General features: G+C 46.4%; 1 protein-coding gene across 5 annotated transcripts in view; it reads right to left on the bottom strand.

Moving 5' to 3' along the window:
• DAAM1 (dishevelled associated activator of morphogenesis 1) overlaps nt 1-17779 on the bottom strand; it is a 150700-nt gene that overhangs the window by 14571 nt on the left and 118350 nt on the right. For 4 of the 5 annotated variants that reach the window (XM_024567810.4, XM_053929185.2, XM_045202018.2 and 1 more), the window contains exons 16-21: nt 16050-16079; nt 14898-15004; nt 7880-7964; nt 3283-3389; nt 1432-1520; nt 390-558 (exon numbers count right to left, since the gene is read on the bottom strand). In XM_024567810.4, the coding sequence (XP_024423578.2) occupies nt 390-558; nt 1432-1520; nt 3283-3389; nt 7880-7964; nt 14898-15004; nt 16050-16079 (587 nt within the window). The remainder of the gene's footprint in view (nt 1-389; nt 559-1431; nt 1521-3282; nt 3390-7879; nt 7965-14897; nt 15005-16049; nt 16080-17779) is intronic. The other variant, XM_045202020.3, reaches the window with a different exon arrangement.

The raw sequence follows: 17779 nt of genomic DNA, 5'->3' as shown, positions 1-17779 counted from the left end.
CAGACGGTATCACCAGCCATCAGGGTATTTTCCTCTCCCCGGAACACGGTTCTCCGGGGAGGGCGGTGCCTGGGCGAGGCCACAAGCCTAGAGTCCAGTTCTTCACTTGGGCACTAGTTTCACAGATATGTCCAATCTGTGACAATTTATCACATGTGCATTTATAATTAGTGAATTTGTCTTTAGTGTATCATACTAAAATAAAAACGTGATCTAAGGAAACCTAGAAAACAAAACACCTGTGGCTGTGAGAGAGGACGGAGAGGGGTGAGAGGGACAGGTGCAAACTGGGCACTGCAGCTCCGTGGAGGTGCAGGGCCAGAGGGGTACACATTTCAGTCCCGACCGAAGCGCCTGGGTTCTCCAAGTGTCGGAAGACCCGCACTTACTTGTCAATACTGGACTTCGTGTCAGCAATCTTGTTTAGGCTGGATATCTTGAATCCATACGCATTGCCTCTTTGGCCTTTATTCATGTAATTTCCAAATGCCAAAACCACCTCTAGCAACTGCTTCAGGGCACTGCTCCTAAACACCTCTTCTGAGCCAGAACGAATCGCTTCAAAACAAGACATACAAAAACACAACTATTACAACCAAGACTTTTCAGAAATACCCATCATAACTCCACACACCTAACAGCATCTAATGAAGGTACAAGACTGGGTTGTTGGATGAGCAGGGTGCTTCCAAAACACCTAAACCAGGAGCAAAGGGCAAGAGGACAGGCAGAGGCAGCGGAGGTTGTCCAAGAGACCCCTCCCCACGCCCCTAGTCAGCTGTACAATCCCATCCTGTCCTAGGCCTTGCCTCGGCTGACTGATCAGTCAGAAGCACTCAGAAAGACCCAGGACAGAAAGTGCACTTCCCACAATCCTTTGCAAACACTTTCTTGCCAGGGGTGAGTGAGATCAACAGGATTCCTGATCAATTCCACTGATAGAACAAGTGGTCAAATGTGTTACATGTTACAGCTTGTAGGTATCCTCAGGGATCAGGGCTCAAGCAGGGTCCTGATTCCAGCCTGCTTGCTGGGGCTGTGCTCTTCGGTTGCCTTGACCACATTTCAAATATTTAAGAATTTAATAGCCTCAAAACCGACCCATATTTATAGCCTCAAATCTTCCCTTAGAAAAAATCTAGGGAGGCTCTGTTGCAAGAAAGCTAATTAAAGGTTTAATGCTAGTAGCAGTGAAAGATATTCCTCACTAACACCCACGAGGTCAAAAGCCCAATCCTGCAGAGGAGCCCAGGAGGTGTGACCAGGTCAGCAAGCCGAGCGCTGACCTGAAGGAATTATCCGTGAGAACGCCAAAGGACTTCAGGCAAAGAAATCACCAGAGGGTCCCGTTTATGCACTGAGACCGCACTTGTATATGGGCACTTAAGACGATCATCACACTCAGTCAGGGCTGCTTCCCTTTGACTTTACCTTCCACTTTAGGTTTAACTTCTGCCACCCGCTCTGCAAACTTCTTTTTGAAATACAACGACTGCAATCTTTGCTGATAATGATTAATTCTGTAAGAACAAGCATAGAGTAATGAACATTCACTTAATACGTCCATGCTCACTCAACAGATGTAGAGGCAGGGTACCTCAGAGTGTGTACACACACACACACACACACACACACCCCTTTCCTCCCCTGGATAGGAGCACAGTGCGTGAGGCACTTGGCCCAGAGGACCCACTTTCCTCTGACCTACAGGGGCTGTTTCAGCAACTGCACCAGGGCGTCATCTCCCATCAGATTAGGCAATGGGTGGCTGCTACTGACTACAGCCCCTTCCCTTCCTCAGAGTCCCAGCTGCTCTACTAAACACAGAAGGGATAAAAAGGATGTAAATGATAAGACTCCCCATTCTGCTGCAAATAAAGGGCTGTTCCCTGCACCTCTCCCTTGCTTCTTAGCTTTCCACAGTTTGCCCTTGGAAAAACCACAGCGCAGAACTGCCTCCAGCATTCTCTCATATCATGCTCGCCTCTCTCACAGCCCCAAACCCTCCTCTTCCTTCCAGTTAGCTCCCTGTCTGCTCCCTCAGGGCCAGCAAGCCCTGCCTTCCAAGATAGCAAACTAGCTACTCAAGATCACAGGGATGCTGGTCACCACCGAGGTTAACAGCTCTGTGCTGCTGAGGGGTAAGGTTAGGCATTTTGGCCCAGACCTTCAGAATCACTGACTCACCTGCTCTCTGGTGGGAATTTCAGTCCAGTAGGACCAGGAATCAGCCCCTTCTCCAAAACTATACTATAGAGTCAGATGGACCTGGGTTTGTAGTCCAGGTTCTCCTGTTATTAGGTGACCTTGGACAGGTAGCTTAACTCCTCCGTTACAGGGAAGAGAACAGCTCTGGACCTCAGAGCCGACCTGGCAGGGCTGACGGGAGGATTAACTGAGATGCATGCAAAGACCTGGGCAACGACTAAGCAGCACCTACTGCGGGCGACCATCCGGTGTGTCTGCACACAGGGTGCTGGGCACACCTGCCAACACTTGAAAACCATCCTTTGCCCTACTGCAGCAGGCAAGTTCAGATAGAACAACAACAAACATGAGTCTGCAGAGGGCAGAAATATAGGGTAAGAGGCACGTCCACTGTGGCCACGTTCGTTGGCCTTTGGCACCGGGAAGAGCTGTGCCCTGGGGTGGACTGTGTTTCGGGACCACTGGTCCTTCTCTAATGTGGCATCAATTAGCTAGGCCTGGGATGGCAAAGACACTCAGCTCACATGCCAAACTCGATTAAGACGCAGTGGCTGCCTCAGGGACTTCTAGAGAAGGGCTGAGAAAGCTTGCCAAGGCTCTGGGGGCAGGATGCCATGAGCGATTAGTGAGGTCTGCAAGTGTCATGGTTTGACACCCAGACCCCGGCTGTTCAGTCATGCGGGCTCCAGGCGACATCACAGAGCCTGCCCATCGTTTTCCGCTTTGCAACAACCTGGAGCTGCTGAGGAAGTAGGGGGAGCGAGATACAATCCCCCCAAATCAAAGAGGTGAGGACAACGACACTGACTGGACCCAGGAAAAGGTATGCCTTGAACGGGTCAAAGCTCATGAGTCAAAAAGGCCCCAAAGTAGCGATAATTGTGAAGAAACCCCGACCCTGTCTCACCCATGGACAAGAACTCAATTAAACAAATCCCACACAACTCGGACTGGAACAGATTCTGGAATCCAAAAACGCTTCAAGTTAAACCAAACAATTCAACATGAATCAAAAGGTTAACTTCCTTAAAAAGGTAAGGGGCATCCTTACTTTTTAAGCATTTTTAAACTCACCGGCTCATTTCAAAAAGGAACCTGTCAGCCTTGGCCATCCGATCCAGTTCATGTTTATGCTCCTCCAAAAGATCAATGTCACTTTTTTCAGGAACAAATTTCAAGAGCTAAAAAGTACACACAAATATTACAAGTGAGGTGTTTAACTTAATGAACATCAGTAATTTTTCACCCTTTCAGTTAATTTGTCCCAGGATGAAATTTTAACTTTTGTTTAATTTGTAAGCTCTGCTCACCAGTGATTACACTGCCTCTCAAACCCGCACTGTGGCAGCTCTTTGCCAGGGTCTACTTTACACAGACCATTCGAGGGCCCTTGGAGACGCAACCCTCTAATTAGGAGAAGATACACATGAGGTGCAGAGAGATGAGAACCTCACCCAGGAGTACAGCGCAGGCGTGCGTCATCATCAGAAACCGAGCCTGCCTCCTGACCCCCAGCTCCATGCTTATGTCTATTACATCATGCTGGGATGAGCGATTCTATGCGTATTTTCCATTCAGTTTGCTTGTCTGGCTTATCTAGTTCCCTTTCTCTCTCCCTCTCGCTCTCTTTTTTTCTCCACGTAGAGTTAGATGAGAGGAATGCAGTGGGATTTGAAGTTTTTAATTCCATATTTTATTTTGGAGGAAGAAATGAGCATGGAATGTGGAAGAAACAGCAATAACATTTAAAGTGGAGAAAGCACTTCTGTGTGTGTCTGATGTCCTTTAAAGGAGCAAACATGTGTATGGGAATGCCCAGGCCCGTGTGCTGTTTCCTAGACCCAATGTCTGTGGACATTAAAAAACCAAATTACACTGACCCCATGGACCTCAAGATCTTCCCAGTAACTCGATGGTAACACTGGGTGCTGCATTTAGCAGGTTTCAAATGTTTGTTGGATTTAACTATGGCATCTCAGAAAAGGCAGTCAGAATGGGTGCGGCCAGCAGAGAGAACTGGAACTACGGGGGAGGAGGCGAATGATGTGAGGTTGGAAATATATTCCAGGCAAAGTGCGCATCATGTGCCAGGGTCTGCCATGGTGACACAGCTGTGATGGCAGTGGAGAAGGGAGACTGAGGTCAAGGTCAGGGAGTAGAAAAGGCCTTTGAAGAGGCTCACACCTTATCTTCAGGGTCCTAGGATAAACTGAAAATCTTAAGTAGAGGAATGAGTTTGCATTTCAAAAAGGTTCCTGTGCCTGAAGAATGGAGAGAGAATTAGAAGGGACCGAAAGCATTAGGGGGTTGTGAGTGGTGGTTGAGGCAGTAATCCAGGTGAGAGATGATGGTGGCCTAGAGAGGGTGGTGGGGAGAATCTAGAGCTACTTAGGGGTTCTGAATAGAACATGCCTGGCTTGTGGACGGATGAATTATGGTGGATGACAGTCGAAAGGATGAGGTCCAGGCTCCTGGTTTAGGCAACAATGTGCATGTGGTGTAACTGGAAATCCAAGCAGAGAAAGCTGATGAAGGGTGGGTGGGCGGAAGGTGAGTTTAGTGTTTGAAATACTGGCAAGAGAACCAAGTAGTGATTTCTAGTACACAGGTGGGCAGATGGGTCTGGAATCCTACCTGTTTGCAGAGAAAGCCTTGGTATGCGTTGAAACATGCACGCACGTGAGTGAGGCAACCTGGACAGCCATCAGGAGAAAAAAGCAGGGCTCTGGGGAAGCCAGCATTTAGGGGATGAGGCCAAGAAGAGGAACCTCCAAAGGAGGCAACGGAGGGGCCTATGTGGAATCACAGGACCAAGGGAAGAAGGCGTTTCCTCGGGAGCAAGTGCCCATCACTGTCACACACCACCGAGAAATCCAGGAAGACAAGGACTGCGAGGCGCCCCCTGGCTTTGGTGACCAGGACTCTGTGTGTTCGTAGTGGGAACAGCTTTAGGGAGGTGGGAAGATAGACTGCAGGGAGTTGAAGAAGCATAAATAGGAGGTGAGTGGGGCAGGCTTTCAAGAACATGGGCTGTGTCCAAAGAGAGAGGACAGCAGCTTGATGGGGATTTGCAGTTTTAACAGGTGTGTGTGAGAAAAGCTGAGCCTCGAACAAGTTACATGTCAAGAGGGAGAGGTGAAAAGATCTAGGAGAGGGGCAGAGCCTCCAATCTGGCTGGGTCCCTGGGCAGACGGATGGGATGGGCCAGGGACACCCCTCTTTCCTAATGGGATGGGAGGGCTGGGGGGAGATGGAAGTGGATGCCAGGGATTTCATATATGAAATCATTTATGTTCCGGCGTCCAAACTGATAGTGGACAGGACAAGAATCTTCTTGTGTTTCCTCAGTGCCAGGAGGGGAGGTAGTAGGCAAGGGCAAGGAAGAAGAGAGGAAAAAAAGGCTTGTTTTTCCCCCTGAATTTGGACTGTTATCTACTGGACAAGGAACGGCAGTTCCTGTCTTAGGTATTGCCCCTACTCATTACATCGAACCCACAGGCCCCTGTTCAGGGCAACCCGGTGACTAAACTCTCTTTCATTATGTACAAAAGAACAGGAAGAGGAACATGCTAAAGGCTCAGTCCTTCTCAGAGCACAGGCAAATAACAGACTGTGCATGGGTAGTTTTGAGAGAAGAGTTAGACAAACACCAAGAAAGAGTGTATTGATCTCATCCGAGTTCTGAGCCCAGTACCTAAAAGCAGCAGGAGAGGAGGAAATGAATATGGCTCAGATGCAAATCACAGAGAGGAGGAGAGAGGTGCTGGCGTCAATGCTTGTCTGGGAAGAGTGCTGTATGAAAGACAAGGAGCCAGAGGAGAAATGGCAGAATCAGGAGGAAAAGAAAGAGCATGAGAGATGAACAGAGCATGAGACGCACAATTGTCAGAGATTCCAGGTCAAAAGTATCCTAGTTGGCCAGATTCTGCTTCAGTAGACTGATTTTCTTACTTGTATTTATTTGAAGTACATTCTATTTGCACTGCAAGCCCTTTTGGCAATATTCTGAAATCCTTTCCCTCAAGGAGGAATTTTGCTGGATGCGATTTCACAGTAAACAGATCTTGTGGAATTTTAAACACATGACCTTGTCAATAGGGGCTGAAGGTCTAAAGACTAAGGCAGCTTTCTGCACAGCTCTTCACTCTGGGCGAGCAACTTCTGATGCAGACAACTGCGGTGCCCGGCCACTGGGGGCCTGGAAAGGGCAGAGACTGTTCTGATGTACAGCGAGGGCGGGAGGGAGGAGCATGTGGATGAACTGTAAAATGCTCTAAAAAATGGATCTGAGGTTGAGGAATTACTTTTAAACTCTTCATATACAGAGTGTCCTAACAGACTTGGAAACATAGTCATTAACTATTTTGAAACCCAAATCGAACCTTAAAAGGACAGCATGAAGTTTCCCCACTGCTAAGTGTGAGGGTTTTCACCTAGGACAACTGCAGCTACAGTGGCTTCAGAGAGGGCGGCTCCATTTAGTTGTGGTGACACCCCACACATCACTCCGCTCTGCCCTGTATCTGAGGCCTATTAGGTCATCAGTGAGACCCATTAGAAACGTACCTGCAGGTACGTACCTGCAGGCACCCCACCTGGAGTTCCTCGCCACCCGGGATCACTGCCAGCAACACGGAAGATTCTTTTCCTCTGCTCTTGGGAACTGAGCATGCCCACAGAGAAGCCCTCAAGTTTGGCCTGGAATCGTGACTGTTTGTGTCCAAGTCAACCTTCAGTGCACTTGCCTCTAACAAACATAGCCCTAGTGACTAGAACCACTCAAAATATAATTCTGTCCCAAGGACAATGAGACAAACAGGCAGACAATCTCAGAGCACTCCGAGCCCATTTCCACAAAGCACGGAACAAGAGGCAGGTGATAATCCCTAGGGCATCTGCTAGTTACCAACACTGTCATCTGAGGGACAAGTGAACAAAGCTGCTGAACACCCCATGACACAGGGGGAGAGGCGGCACAGAGCGCGTGGCAGAAATACTGCATGAAGGGAGGCGAGGTCACCACACTCACCTTGCCTGCCAAGGATGATACAAATTATCTCCAAATACCACGAACAAGGTGTGTGCTGACTGCGTGTAAACCCCTCCCATACTTGCTAATCCTGGCAAACGGAGGTACTGCCGTTCACAACACAAGGGGAATGCCACTCGATGTCACGACAAGACTGAGCCCCAAGAAGCTTAAATCCCACCTCATGACATATGTGAGCATTTAGATGCAGATGACAGTGCGAGGGGTTTATCAGTGGCTTTGTGGTAGTGAGGCTGGTGAGCCAAGACCAAGCCACACGTGTGATCTCATGGTGCTAGTAAGAATCTTAGTATTCCTGAGGAAGAGATTTTCCACTAAAGCTGATAGGTGTATAGGACCTACAAGGGCATAATAACATAACAGCAGCACGAGGGACAGAGCTGGCATTGTGGACCCCAGGCATTTGACAAACTTGTTACCTTGCTTCTCAGCCATCATTTGAGGAACACGGAGAGAAGAAAGTCATATGATTCCTAAAAGAATCCTATGGAACCTGGGCTCAAGCGCCTCAATTCAGAGATGAAGGAACTTTCCACCAGCAGCAACCAGATTTTGTCACTCTCTCACTCCCTGCTGAAAGTCAGCTGTCACTTGTGCTCTGAGGTGTGCCTGGCAGCTCACCTGTTCCAACATGTCCTTGGGCAGATCTTCCTGCTCATCCATTGTTAGAATTGCCCGTTTGATTTCATCATTGGATAATTTCAACCTGGAGAAAGAATATTTTATTTTTGTTGTTAATGATACTGGCTTGCACATTAAAATTTAATGGAAGACAATTCATTTTGCTACTCCAGCTGCTGACTTTCAAGTACTGTTTTGCTCAAAAATCTCTCAGTGAAAGCTTATTTCCTGTCAATATTGCACCTAAAAATAGTATTTTGAAACTGCTTTAACATTCTTTCAGGGCTTTGCAATGCTCTGCTGACACAGTGAACAAAGCTGTTATGTTCTGTCCTTCAGTCTCCTCAAGCAAGGGATTAGCAGAGGAGAAGGAGGGATAGCTCCCGCCCACCACCGTTTTCTTTAATACACCCATGGACTGCAGGTGAAAGAGGAAAACTAAAATCTTACTTTGATTATATATCAGGAGTGTTTAAATCTTGCTGTGAAACATAGATTTAAATAAGTTCAGAATCTATGTTATTGTTAAAAAATTGGACAACAGTTAATATACAAAATAAGATGTATAAGCACTGCATAGTTGAGGAGTTTTCACATGTTACTTCATCTGAACTTCAAAATAGCTGTGATGGTCTTTTTTTTTTCCATAGAGGAAGAAACCGAGGCTCAGGATAGTTAAGTATTTTGCCCCATGGTCGAATACAAAGAAAGTGGCGGTGTCTTACACAAACCCAACATTCTAGATGGCTAATCCCAAGTTCTTTTTATAAACATTGCTCTCCTAAAATATCCCACAGGGAAGAATTTAAGCAAAATCACAAGCCCGTTTTCTGTGTACCATGAATTTATATGATTTCTAATGTAATTAAGGATGTATCGATTATGTCAGGACCCCCGAGTGTTGACTATAAAGAGTCATGAAATTAAAAGGTAAAGACATGTGGTTAGCAGACACAACCAGGAGTCATAGCCAGGGCAACGATGTCTTCATCAGATTGTTAGCTACAACAATAGCCATTCTTTTGTTTTGTTTGTAAGCATTAGATCCGGACTTTCTTTAAAAACTCACTTCCTTACAGCTCCCACTAATGTGGCATATTATTGTCATTTGACCTGTTTTTCTAGTCTGTGATCTTCAAGAAGAATAACATTTAGAAGTAGAGAGAAAGACATAATTAAGCTCAAACATAGAGCAAGGCGTATAGCCCTCAAATGCAACATCTGAAGCAGGAGCTTTGGCATCAGACGAGCTGGGCCCCAGACCTGGCTCTGACACTTCTTGGCCAGTGTGACCTTGAAGAAAGTTTTTCTTTAGCCTCAGTTTCCTCATCTATAAAATAGGGACAATAATAACTACATCTAATAAAGGAGTGTGTGTGTGTGTGTGTGTGTGTGTAAAGGGAAATAATACTTGTATATGTACACTGTTTAGCGTACTGCCTGGCCATTGAAGGGCTCAACACACTGTACAGTACACTCTACGAGGGAGACTTTCCTACACCAGAGGAAACAAGGTGGCAATACTTAATGGAACCTCAGTGGTCACATGCAGTTATTTGATCATGAAACAATGCTTAGTGGGGTTATTAGGAACAATTTCTAAAGTACTCTCACACCCATTATTTCACCATAGTTTCCTCTCTGCACACACTACCCATTAAGCCTGGGAGTATTAAAAAAGAGTTAGAAGACGTGGTATTTATTTTAAAGGTGAGTATAATGTTTGAGAGAATCACATGATAAGCTGAAACACTCAAGACGGAAGAGTACGTAAGGCACACAGGACACACGAGAGGGCTGGATGAGAGCAGGGCGGACACAAAGGCCACGGAGGGAGGACGGAATGCCAGGTGGAGCCCGCTCTGGACACGTCTGGCTTGTCCTTTGCTCTAGATTTTGACGTGATCTTGTTCAAACCATCCATCCTGCCATTTAAGCTGAACACGTGCCAATAAGCAGGACAGGGAAGGAACGGAAATTTGGGAACCCTATTTTACTAACACCATGCTCTCCTCTGTCATGTTTTCATATCCAAATACAGCATGTAGGCAACATGCCCAATCGTCCATGTTCTAAAAATGAATAAAATAAAATAAAAGCCCACTCTATCGCCTGGTCCACTGTGGTACCATCAGAACTCCTGGGCGGTGGACAGCAACCCTGGGCCTCAGCAGGCTTCCACAGATTGTTTCAGTCACCCAGGCACAATCGGTGCCTCGCACCTCGTAAGTCTGATGCTCACTAGAACATCACGATGGAAAAGCCCCAAACTTAAATGGAACAATTAGGCAAGCTGGCACAGGTAAAACGTATGACGGAGAAAAGACGGTACTCCAGCATCAAGGCCCCTACCATACACGTCCTGGGCAGCCCTCGGTTCCAGGACACCAAAGGCTCTTGAGTCAGTTGAGGGCCAACACCGCGGTGCGGCCCTGCAAGGCCAAGAAGAGCAACATCAGGGAAGGCTGACGCTGCCACTAATGAAAACCAACTGGCTGTGGAAACGTCTGTAGTCATCGTGAGCAAAGCTCCACTTATAAGAAAAAAATAAATTAGTTCTGTGTCCTTCTTACACTGAGCTAAAGAAACCACTTTATGGTGCAGTTCTGCTGAGTCCTTCTGTATTGCATTTAAAAGGAAAAGAGCTGAAAATCAGAGTGAGAACAATACTTGAAGTATCAGATTTGCATTTCATTAGCTCCCCATATGGAGTGCAGAACTTCTTGCTTTTGAAATTGTATATATTTATGCTCCTCAACACCGCCTGCCACCCCCTCCCCGCCAAGGGGCTGTCTGGACTAAACACTAGGTCTAATTCATAACAATTTTGCTTTCTCTTAATGTAGCCCACAAAGAGACTTGAGATTTTAATGGGTAGTACTTAAGAAAATCTACCTGTCAACATACTGCCTTGCACGTGGCCCGCTGGAGCAGACAAAGAAACTGTGCCTTTGGGGAAAGCGGAGAAGGGTGTGCTGCCCTCCGGGATGGCTCCATAGGTTGCCGAGTTCTTAGTATCATCTGTCATTCACAGAATGAGTTGCTAATCTCTGTAATTTAAGGACCCTACCACTTCGAACCTTTTAATTGCTTTTAAAGCTGGGCTGTGCTCCCGTGTGCCCGAGGGCGGCAACTTCTGAGACACCCACTGCAACTTTCTGTACAAGGCAGGAAACAAACTGGCCATTTCCAAACAGTATTTAAACCTACCTGACTCTACTCAAGTATTTCAAAAATGTGCCAAGAGAATCGAAACATCCAGGCGTAATTACAGTAAGTTAGGAATGGATGGCTGCACCAGCCTTAGCTCAGCTTCAGTGGATTTAAGCCAAAGCCTCCTACTTGAAAGTAGCTTTCTGTGGTTTACTACACCCTGGCTGCCATGGTAAGTGAGCATCTGGGAAAAAAGAATGGCAGGACACTTTATAAAAGTGTTTTTTTAGGGGGGGTTCACTTTGTGTATAAACCAGCTTCCAGGTTTCTTTCTGTCTTTTTTATTTTTTTCTCCTTTTGGAAGAGAGAGGTCTGTTTTCGGGAATGAAGCAGAGTGGACTTTAGACAGTCACACGTTGTTTATGGACATGCAGGAGAAAAGCTGTTGGTCGCTCTGCCTGGGGCTCGAGGAATGGGCTCTCACTCTACTCCCTTCTCAAGTCTCTGAAAGGCAGGGTCCCTGGTGGCCGGGAGCTTCTGATTCGAACTCCTATCTTCCCAGCCACTCTTTCTCAGGAGCTGCAAGTAACCCTGGCCACCTATACTGGGAGCATATAGAAAGGGCCTGTGCCTTCTTCCCTGCTTCGCCCCTGGGATGGGACGGGCTTTCTTTCTGATTGTCTGCTCAGCCCCGGGCAAAGTTGTGGCAAGGACCTCTCACCAAAGGGTCCAAAGCCACTGACTTTTGTAGTGTGTGTGGGTAAGGAAGAGCTTTTAGGGATATCCAACACTGTGGACATATGTGCTCATTAAAGTGGAAAACATCAGACTTTTCACTGTGGTGAAATTTGGTGTAATGACTGCATTGCTGGGAATTAAATTCCTAGTCAGCAAGACACAGAGGGTTGCCATCCTTTGGGAATGAAATAAGCAGAAAGGAAGAAAGTAAGCGTGGAATGGTAAGAAATCTTGACATCAACTTGGAAACGTTCCTATTCGTTGTCTCCATGCACAGAATCAGTCTTCACGTCCTATTTAGTTTCTTCCTCTCTCTCAACCCTGCCCCTTGTTAGTCTCACCTGGACAGGAGAAACAGCCTCCCACCTGAGGGCTGCCTTTGCCTCCAGTTCCTGACCCGTTCCAGCCCATCCTGTGAACCTCTGAGATCAAACTTGCAACTTTATCAAAACAAAGTGCCCTCCTCCCAGACAGACAAACTGCCAATCTCTGATCTCAGGGGCACATAAACAGGCCACTGACTGAGCAGCTACCACACAGAGGCATCCTGCCCGGTCCGATTCTCACAAGCCCACTGCGAGGCAACCACTTCTTCACTTTATAGACGAGGAGGGTATGGCTCCGTCTGAGGCTGACTCACGCCCTCACGAAAGGCAGCAGGCGTGGACTGAACGCTCTCTTGCCCGGACTCATTCAGTCCAGGGGATAATGGTCTGCTGCCGTCACCGGGCTCTCGTTATTAGCAGCTGATACCCCTCCGGTGCCTTTTTATCCGGCTGCACGCCTCCCTGGAACTGCCTCCGTGCCCCGTCCCCCCGCCCACATAACTGTTGTTGCCCTTCGAGGCCCACTGTGCTAGCAAACCCTGCAGGTGCCCCCTCACTTGGCTGGGCTCCTGTCTCTTTCCAGTCAGGCCACTCGAAACCCTGAATTGCTCACACGCCACTGAGCCTGTGTCATCTTTCTTCTCCAATCAGCCATGAGCTCCCCAAGGCAGCAGTGCTGTCTTACGGCCCCCGGCAGAGTGCCCGGCAAACAGATGCTTCAAAGCGGTAACTCTCTCAGAAAAGTATCAAATGTGTCTCAGACCTCTGCCCCCCTGCGAGCCCCTCCTCCTCTAGTGGGCGGGAGAGCATTACCAAAGAAAGCACGGAGAACCGCTGACTGGTTAAAAACCTAAACTAAAAAAGCAAATTAAAGTGAAACCTGCTTGATTTCTGTTACCTTAACCACAGCACACGTGGCGTGTCGGCCCAGTGCTTTCCCCAGGAGAGAGCTAAAACTATTGATCACTGAGCAGAAAAGCATGTGTTAATGAATCCTCTGTGGGAGAGAAGGTTTTAGAATCTGATCAATAAAGCTCAATTACCATTAGGTCAACTGAGACTCCAGCTCACTTAGTTATGCACAATAACTTTTAATTATGCACATTGTAATAGGATTTTAATAGATAATTTAACAAATTCGAGGCAAGTTCTCAAAACTGTCTTTAGAGAGAGTTCAGACACATTCAAGTTCTAAGTCACTTCAGGCTCTGACACTTTTGAGGCGACAAGGGAATTATATACCACACATATGAAATAATTCCTTCAATTATGGATGGGAAATTTGCCAGCAAGAGATGTAACCTTATCTATAACCAGCGCAATTACCCTAGTCGGCACCTAGTACTGAGAATAATCTTCCTGTAAGGAACTGGGTCACAGTTTAATTCATACCCCGATGGGCACTTAAATGCCACAGAAACTCAGGAGCGATGACTCCCTTTGCCAAGCAGTTTTAAAGTATTCCTCTAGAAAATACAGGGGGAAATTCTAGAATTAAAATCAAACTTCCCCCCAATTTTGTTTTATTTTGCTGTTAAGGATGCTATTTGTAAAAAGAAACTGAAACAAGACTGCACACGCTGCGGAAGGAAAACAAGAGCACCTCCTCCGTTATTCTCAGTGGCGCCACCCCGCCCATGACAGGCTGGGGGGAGGAAGTGGGGAGGAAGGCAGCGCCGGCCACTTACACAGCTCCCATTCTTCCAGAGGCAGAAATGAAATGCCAGCTAATGGGGTGGTTCACGTTACCTTACTAGTTGTTTTAAAATTCAGGGAACTCACTAGGCTTCAATTTCTCTTTCACTAAAAGAAACACTTGGTCCCTAAGGTAATATATATCTGGCTAACGATCAAGCTTCCATGCTGAAAACCAAGCAGCAGCTTGGTTTAAAAGAAACTTCCTCTAAGACCATCTGAAAACGGGGACTACTACCTCTTTCCCTCTTTACTCTCCCTGAAAGAGAAGTCACCTTCCACCAGCCCCAATGCATAAACAACATTCTTTCTAGAATGCAACCAATGGGACTTCCACTTAAAGCCTCAAAGTTCGGGATTCTTTACATCTTCTTTCACCCAAAAGCACGAGGTATCTTTGCCTACTGTGAAAGTCCCTTTCAGAGAAGAGAAGACACTAGGTGCAGAGAGGCTACTTGAAATGCCCGAGATGACCTGAAGTGACAATCCGGCTCCAGGCTCCCAAATTTCCGTTCTTCTTTTCAAGTTCCAAGGTTGTGATGGTTCATGAATTTTAAGAAAGATTCCTGAACGGGGCTGAATTAGCTAAATTAGCACTTCATTGAGGTTTGGATTTACATATCCTTTTAGTCATAAAAATGTTCAGAAAGAGTACGTGACCCTGAAGTATAAAAAGATGACTTTATAAGGGGGAAAAAAAAAAGTAAAAGAGAGGCTTCATCGTTGGCCCTGATCCGTGACAGTGTTTCTCAACCCCCAAAATAACTCTGAAGCTGAGAAGTATAAATACAAGTAGAGTCCGTTTCACAGGCTATCTGGGAAACAACAAACAAACAAACGCACACACTGACTTGGCATGTTCTGCTTTTTAAGTGGAGGAGTCTGCGGAAATGACCTCTGTATGAATGGAGGCAGGCAGCTCTGATGGACCCCCCGGGAAAGCGGGGAGAGTGAGCCTGCAGCGGCCCTCACCTCAGACAGCGGACCGTCTGAAGAACAGCACCTCGGCGGAGGCCAGTTAGAGGAACAAGTACAAACGTGTGTTTTGGAGCCACACGACAGAGATGCTGGTCCCACCAGAAATGTTTACTCAACATCAACGATACCTCGATAGAAGGATGTTGCAATTCTGAGCTCTCCGACCGTCAATCACCGACAGCTCCTTGACTTTAAGTTTGGAACTCAGTGTGTCATCAATGGCATCTGCTTCTTTCTGCAAAGAGCATGAAAGAAATCCGTCACAGTCCGACAGGGCATCGCAACTTCAGATGCAGACTTTTCTATTTTCTCTGTACACACACACACATCCACTTCCACACACACAACAAAACTGAGATTGGGGGGGAGTGTAGGGAGGTGGCGGAATTGAGACAAAGACTAAAATCTAGTCAACTAAGGGAAATAATAAGAAAAGCTGACCACCCACATTTGAAAAAGCATTATCTGGAAGCAACAAAGTGCTTCTAAGTTGAAGAAGCTAAGCGTGCATAAATTATCAGTGACCACTGCTCTGTTGTCCCCCACCTCCCAATGGACAGCAGACAGAACTGTCACTACGAATCATGCTCAGCTGAGACCTGCCACTGCCGGTCCAGCCCTTTGCAGGGCACGCTCGTCCCAGAACCGTTTGCATCCTGAGCACTCAGAAAGCTGAACAATGAAGACTCCCAGACGTCTTCATGTGCAACAGGAAGCTCCCGAGCCTGCAGGGTACCTTTCATTACCCTGGAGCCTGATGGACAGCTCGAGGCATTAGTTCCATTACTTGAGTTAGCCGTGAAACACTACTTGCACACTCTGCTGCTGTACAGAAAGCTGTAAGCAATGATGGCCAGTCATAATTTATGGAGGAGAAGCATAAATCAAGTACATATCATACGGTTTCAGTAAACTGGACATCAAGGTAAAAACACAGACTAACTTGATAAACAGCAAGTGTGATCTTATTAGAGGTCAGGATTCATTTAAAAAATGGATCATGGCACTTAAAGAAATGTAAGGAAACCAAGGAGTTCTGGAATTGTATACCCATTTAGAAAACAAAGACAATGTGGCATTGATAGTGAGAAGCACCATGTGAACAAACTTAACAATGTCTTTTGCCTTGAGGAGATTTCAGCTAAGAGTTGAAACCCAGTGTGAAATTACCTAGACACTGCGTTAGCCCATCTGAACCAAGCGGGATAACCAAGGCGTTTCCAGCTTCCACTGATCCAAGGAATTTACACTAGGCAAGGTTTAGGTGGTAACGCACTTACCTGCTTGGAGTTACTGTTCACAAAGAAATCCTACAGCCATGGCAGAGGCATGGAAAAGGCAAATCAGACACATGCAGTTCAGAAATCACAGCAACAAATTCGCAGAAGTCAAGGAAATCAGCGACACAGGGTAAGAGGTGATCTGTGCCCCTAGGGGTGGCCATAGGAGTTAATGAAGATGGGAGAGCCTGGCTGAAAACACAAATGAGGGCATGGTGCTGAGCGCTCAGGGCCGAGAAAGAAGACGGCATGTGCTGGGCCTCATTTTCACTGGTGGGAATCAAATTGGGAAAAGAAAGGACTTAGAGCACTCCAGAAAGACCCAGGTCGGAAAGGAACACATCCTGTTCGAAAGGACCATTGGGCTCCATTTATTCAACATGACTTTTGCAGTTAAAAAAAAAAAATCGATTGAATCAACTTAAGGAAATTATTCCCATTGTTATATACTACTAGCAATATACACACACACACATATATATATATATATAACACTATATTTATAGTAGTATATATGGTGGCAGTAATCCTTTGTCTTCTTGCATGACAAGAAGGATTATGAAAAGGCAGAAGACTGGTTCAACAACACAGGTCAGTAATAGTAACCCTCTGTACCCCTCAGAGTATGAGGAAAAGGACAGAAGGTACAGTTGTGAGACAATAAGGGACTCATGTAGTGTCTGGCCATTGGTGGCCCTGTCCCAACTGCCTCAGGGCTGTTTCAAGCATGCAAAAGTCAATAGCCTCTTCTTGAAATAGTCCGCAGGAGAAAAAGACTTGGAGTGAGGAAGAAAAAGAGGAAGAAGTAATTAACAAGTTATGAGAAAGTTACAGCTTTCTTTGCGTATTTTTGCCATGATGGAACAAATACAGCTTCAGTGTGCAAAACACACCTCAGCTTTCGGGCCCAGTGCTTGCACAACCAGCTTTGCTCAGCCAGTTCCTCAAGGCCTCACTGGTCCGGGCAGCACCGCCCAGGCCAGTTTCGCACACAGGACTTGTTTCATGTCATTCTTCTATTGGGACAGCGGACGTGCCCTCCTCTGGCTCCACCCGCACAAGAAGGGACAGCTTTTCTAGAATGGCGTTTAAAAAATAATTTGATAACCACGAGAAAACTTTCTTCTCCTCTGATGTCACAGTTTTCTTTTGTCCCTGTTGTCATTGCCCATTTTTCTACTCTGAAACTCCTTAGGACTCTCCCTGTAAAAGCAGTTTCTCCTTTTCAGTGCAGAAAAAACTAAGGTGACGTGAACTCCATGAGGTCTTACCCTACCTGTTGGCACTCGAGAGACAAGCGGCTGCTTGAATTCAGATATCTGGCTCTCACTGTCTGGCCTTCAAAAAAGAAACTCCTCTGGCAAATCTCTGTCAGTTCCCACCCTCAGGAAATTGAGATTTCTGACCCCTACTGCAATGGGCTGTGGAATCAGGCAACTATCAATAATTAGGTGTACCAGCTCTCAGCCTGCCTGTCACACAAGATCGACAACTGTGTTGTTAATGTGAGGATTAAATGTGATAATGCGTGTAAAGCATTTTGTACAGCACCTGTTACGAGCTCAATACTCGCAAGCTATTATAAAACCACCTTCTATTTCAAGCTGATGATCAAGTTATTTTTTTCTCCTATTGTTCCGTTTTCAGCTGAGTTGAACAGTTGGTCAAGATCTCCCGTGTGTAATCAGCAGCAGCAATACGTGTAACAGTTAATAGCTAAGCAATGTATC

This window comes from Desmodus rotundus, chromosome 7 (genome assembly GCF_022682495.2).
Source record: "Desmodus rotundus isolate HL8 chromosome 7, HLdesRot8A.1, whole genome shotgun sequence".
In the NCBI taxonomy this organism is placed as follows: domain Eukaryota; kingdom Metazoa; phylum Chordata; class Mammalia; order Chiroptera; family Phyllostomidae; genus Desmodus; species Desmodus rotundus.
Note: the sequence above shows the minus strand (reverse complement) of the source record. Positions and strands in the feature narration are given on the sequence as shown.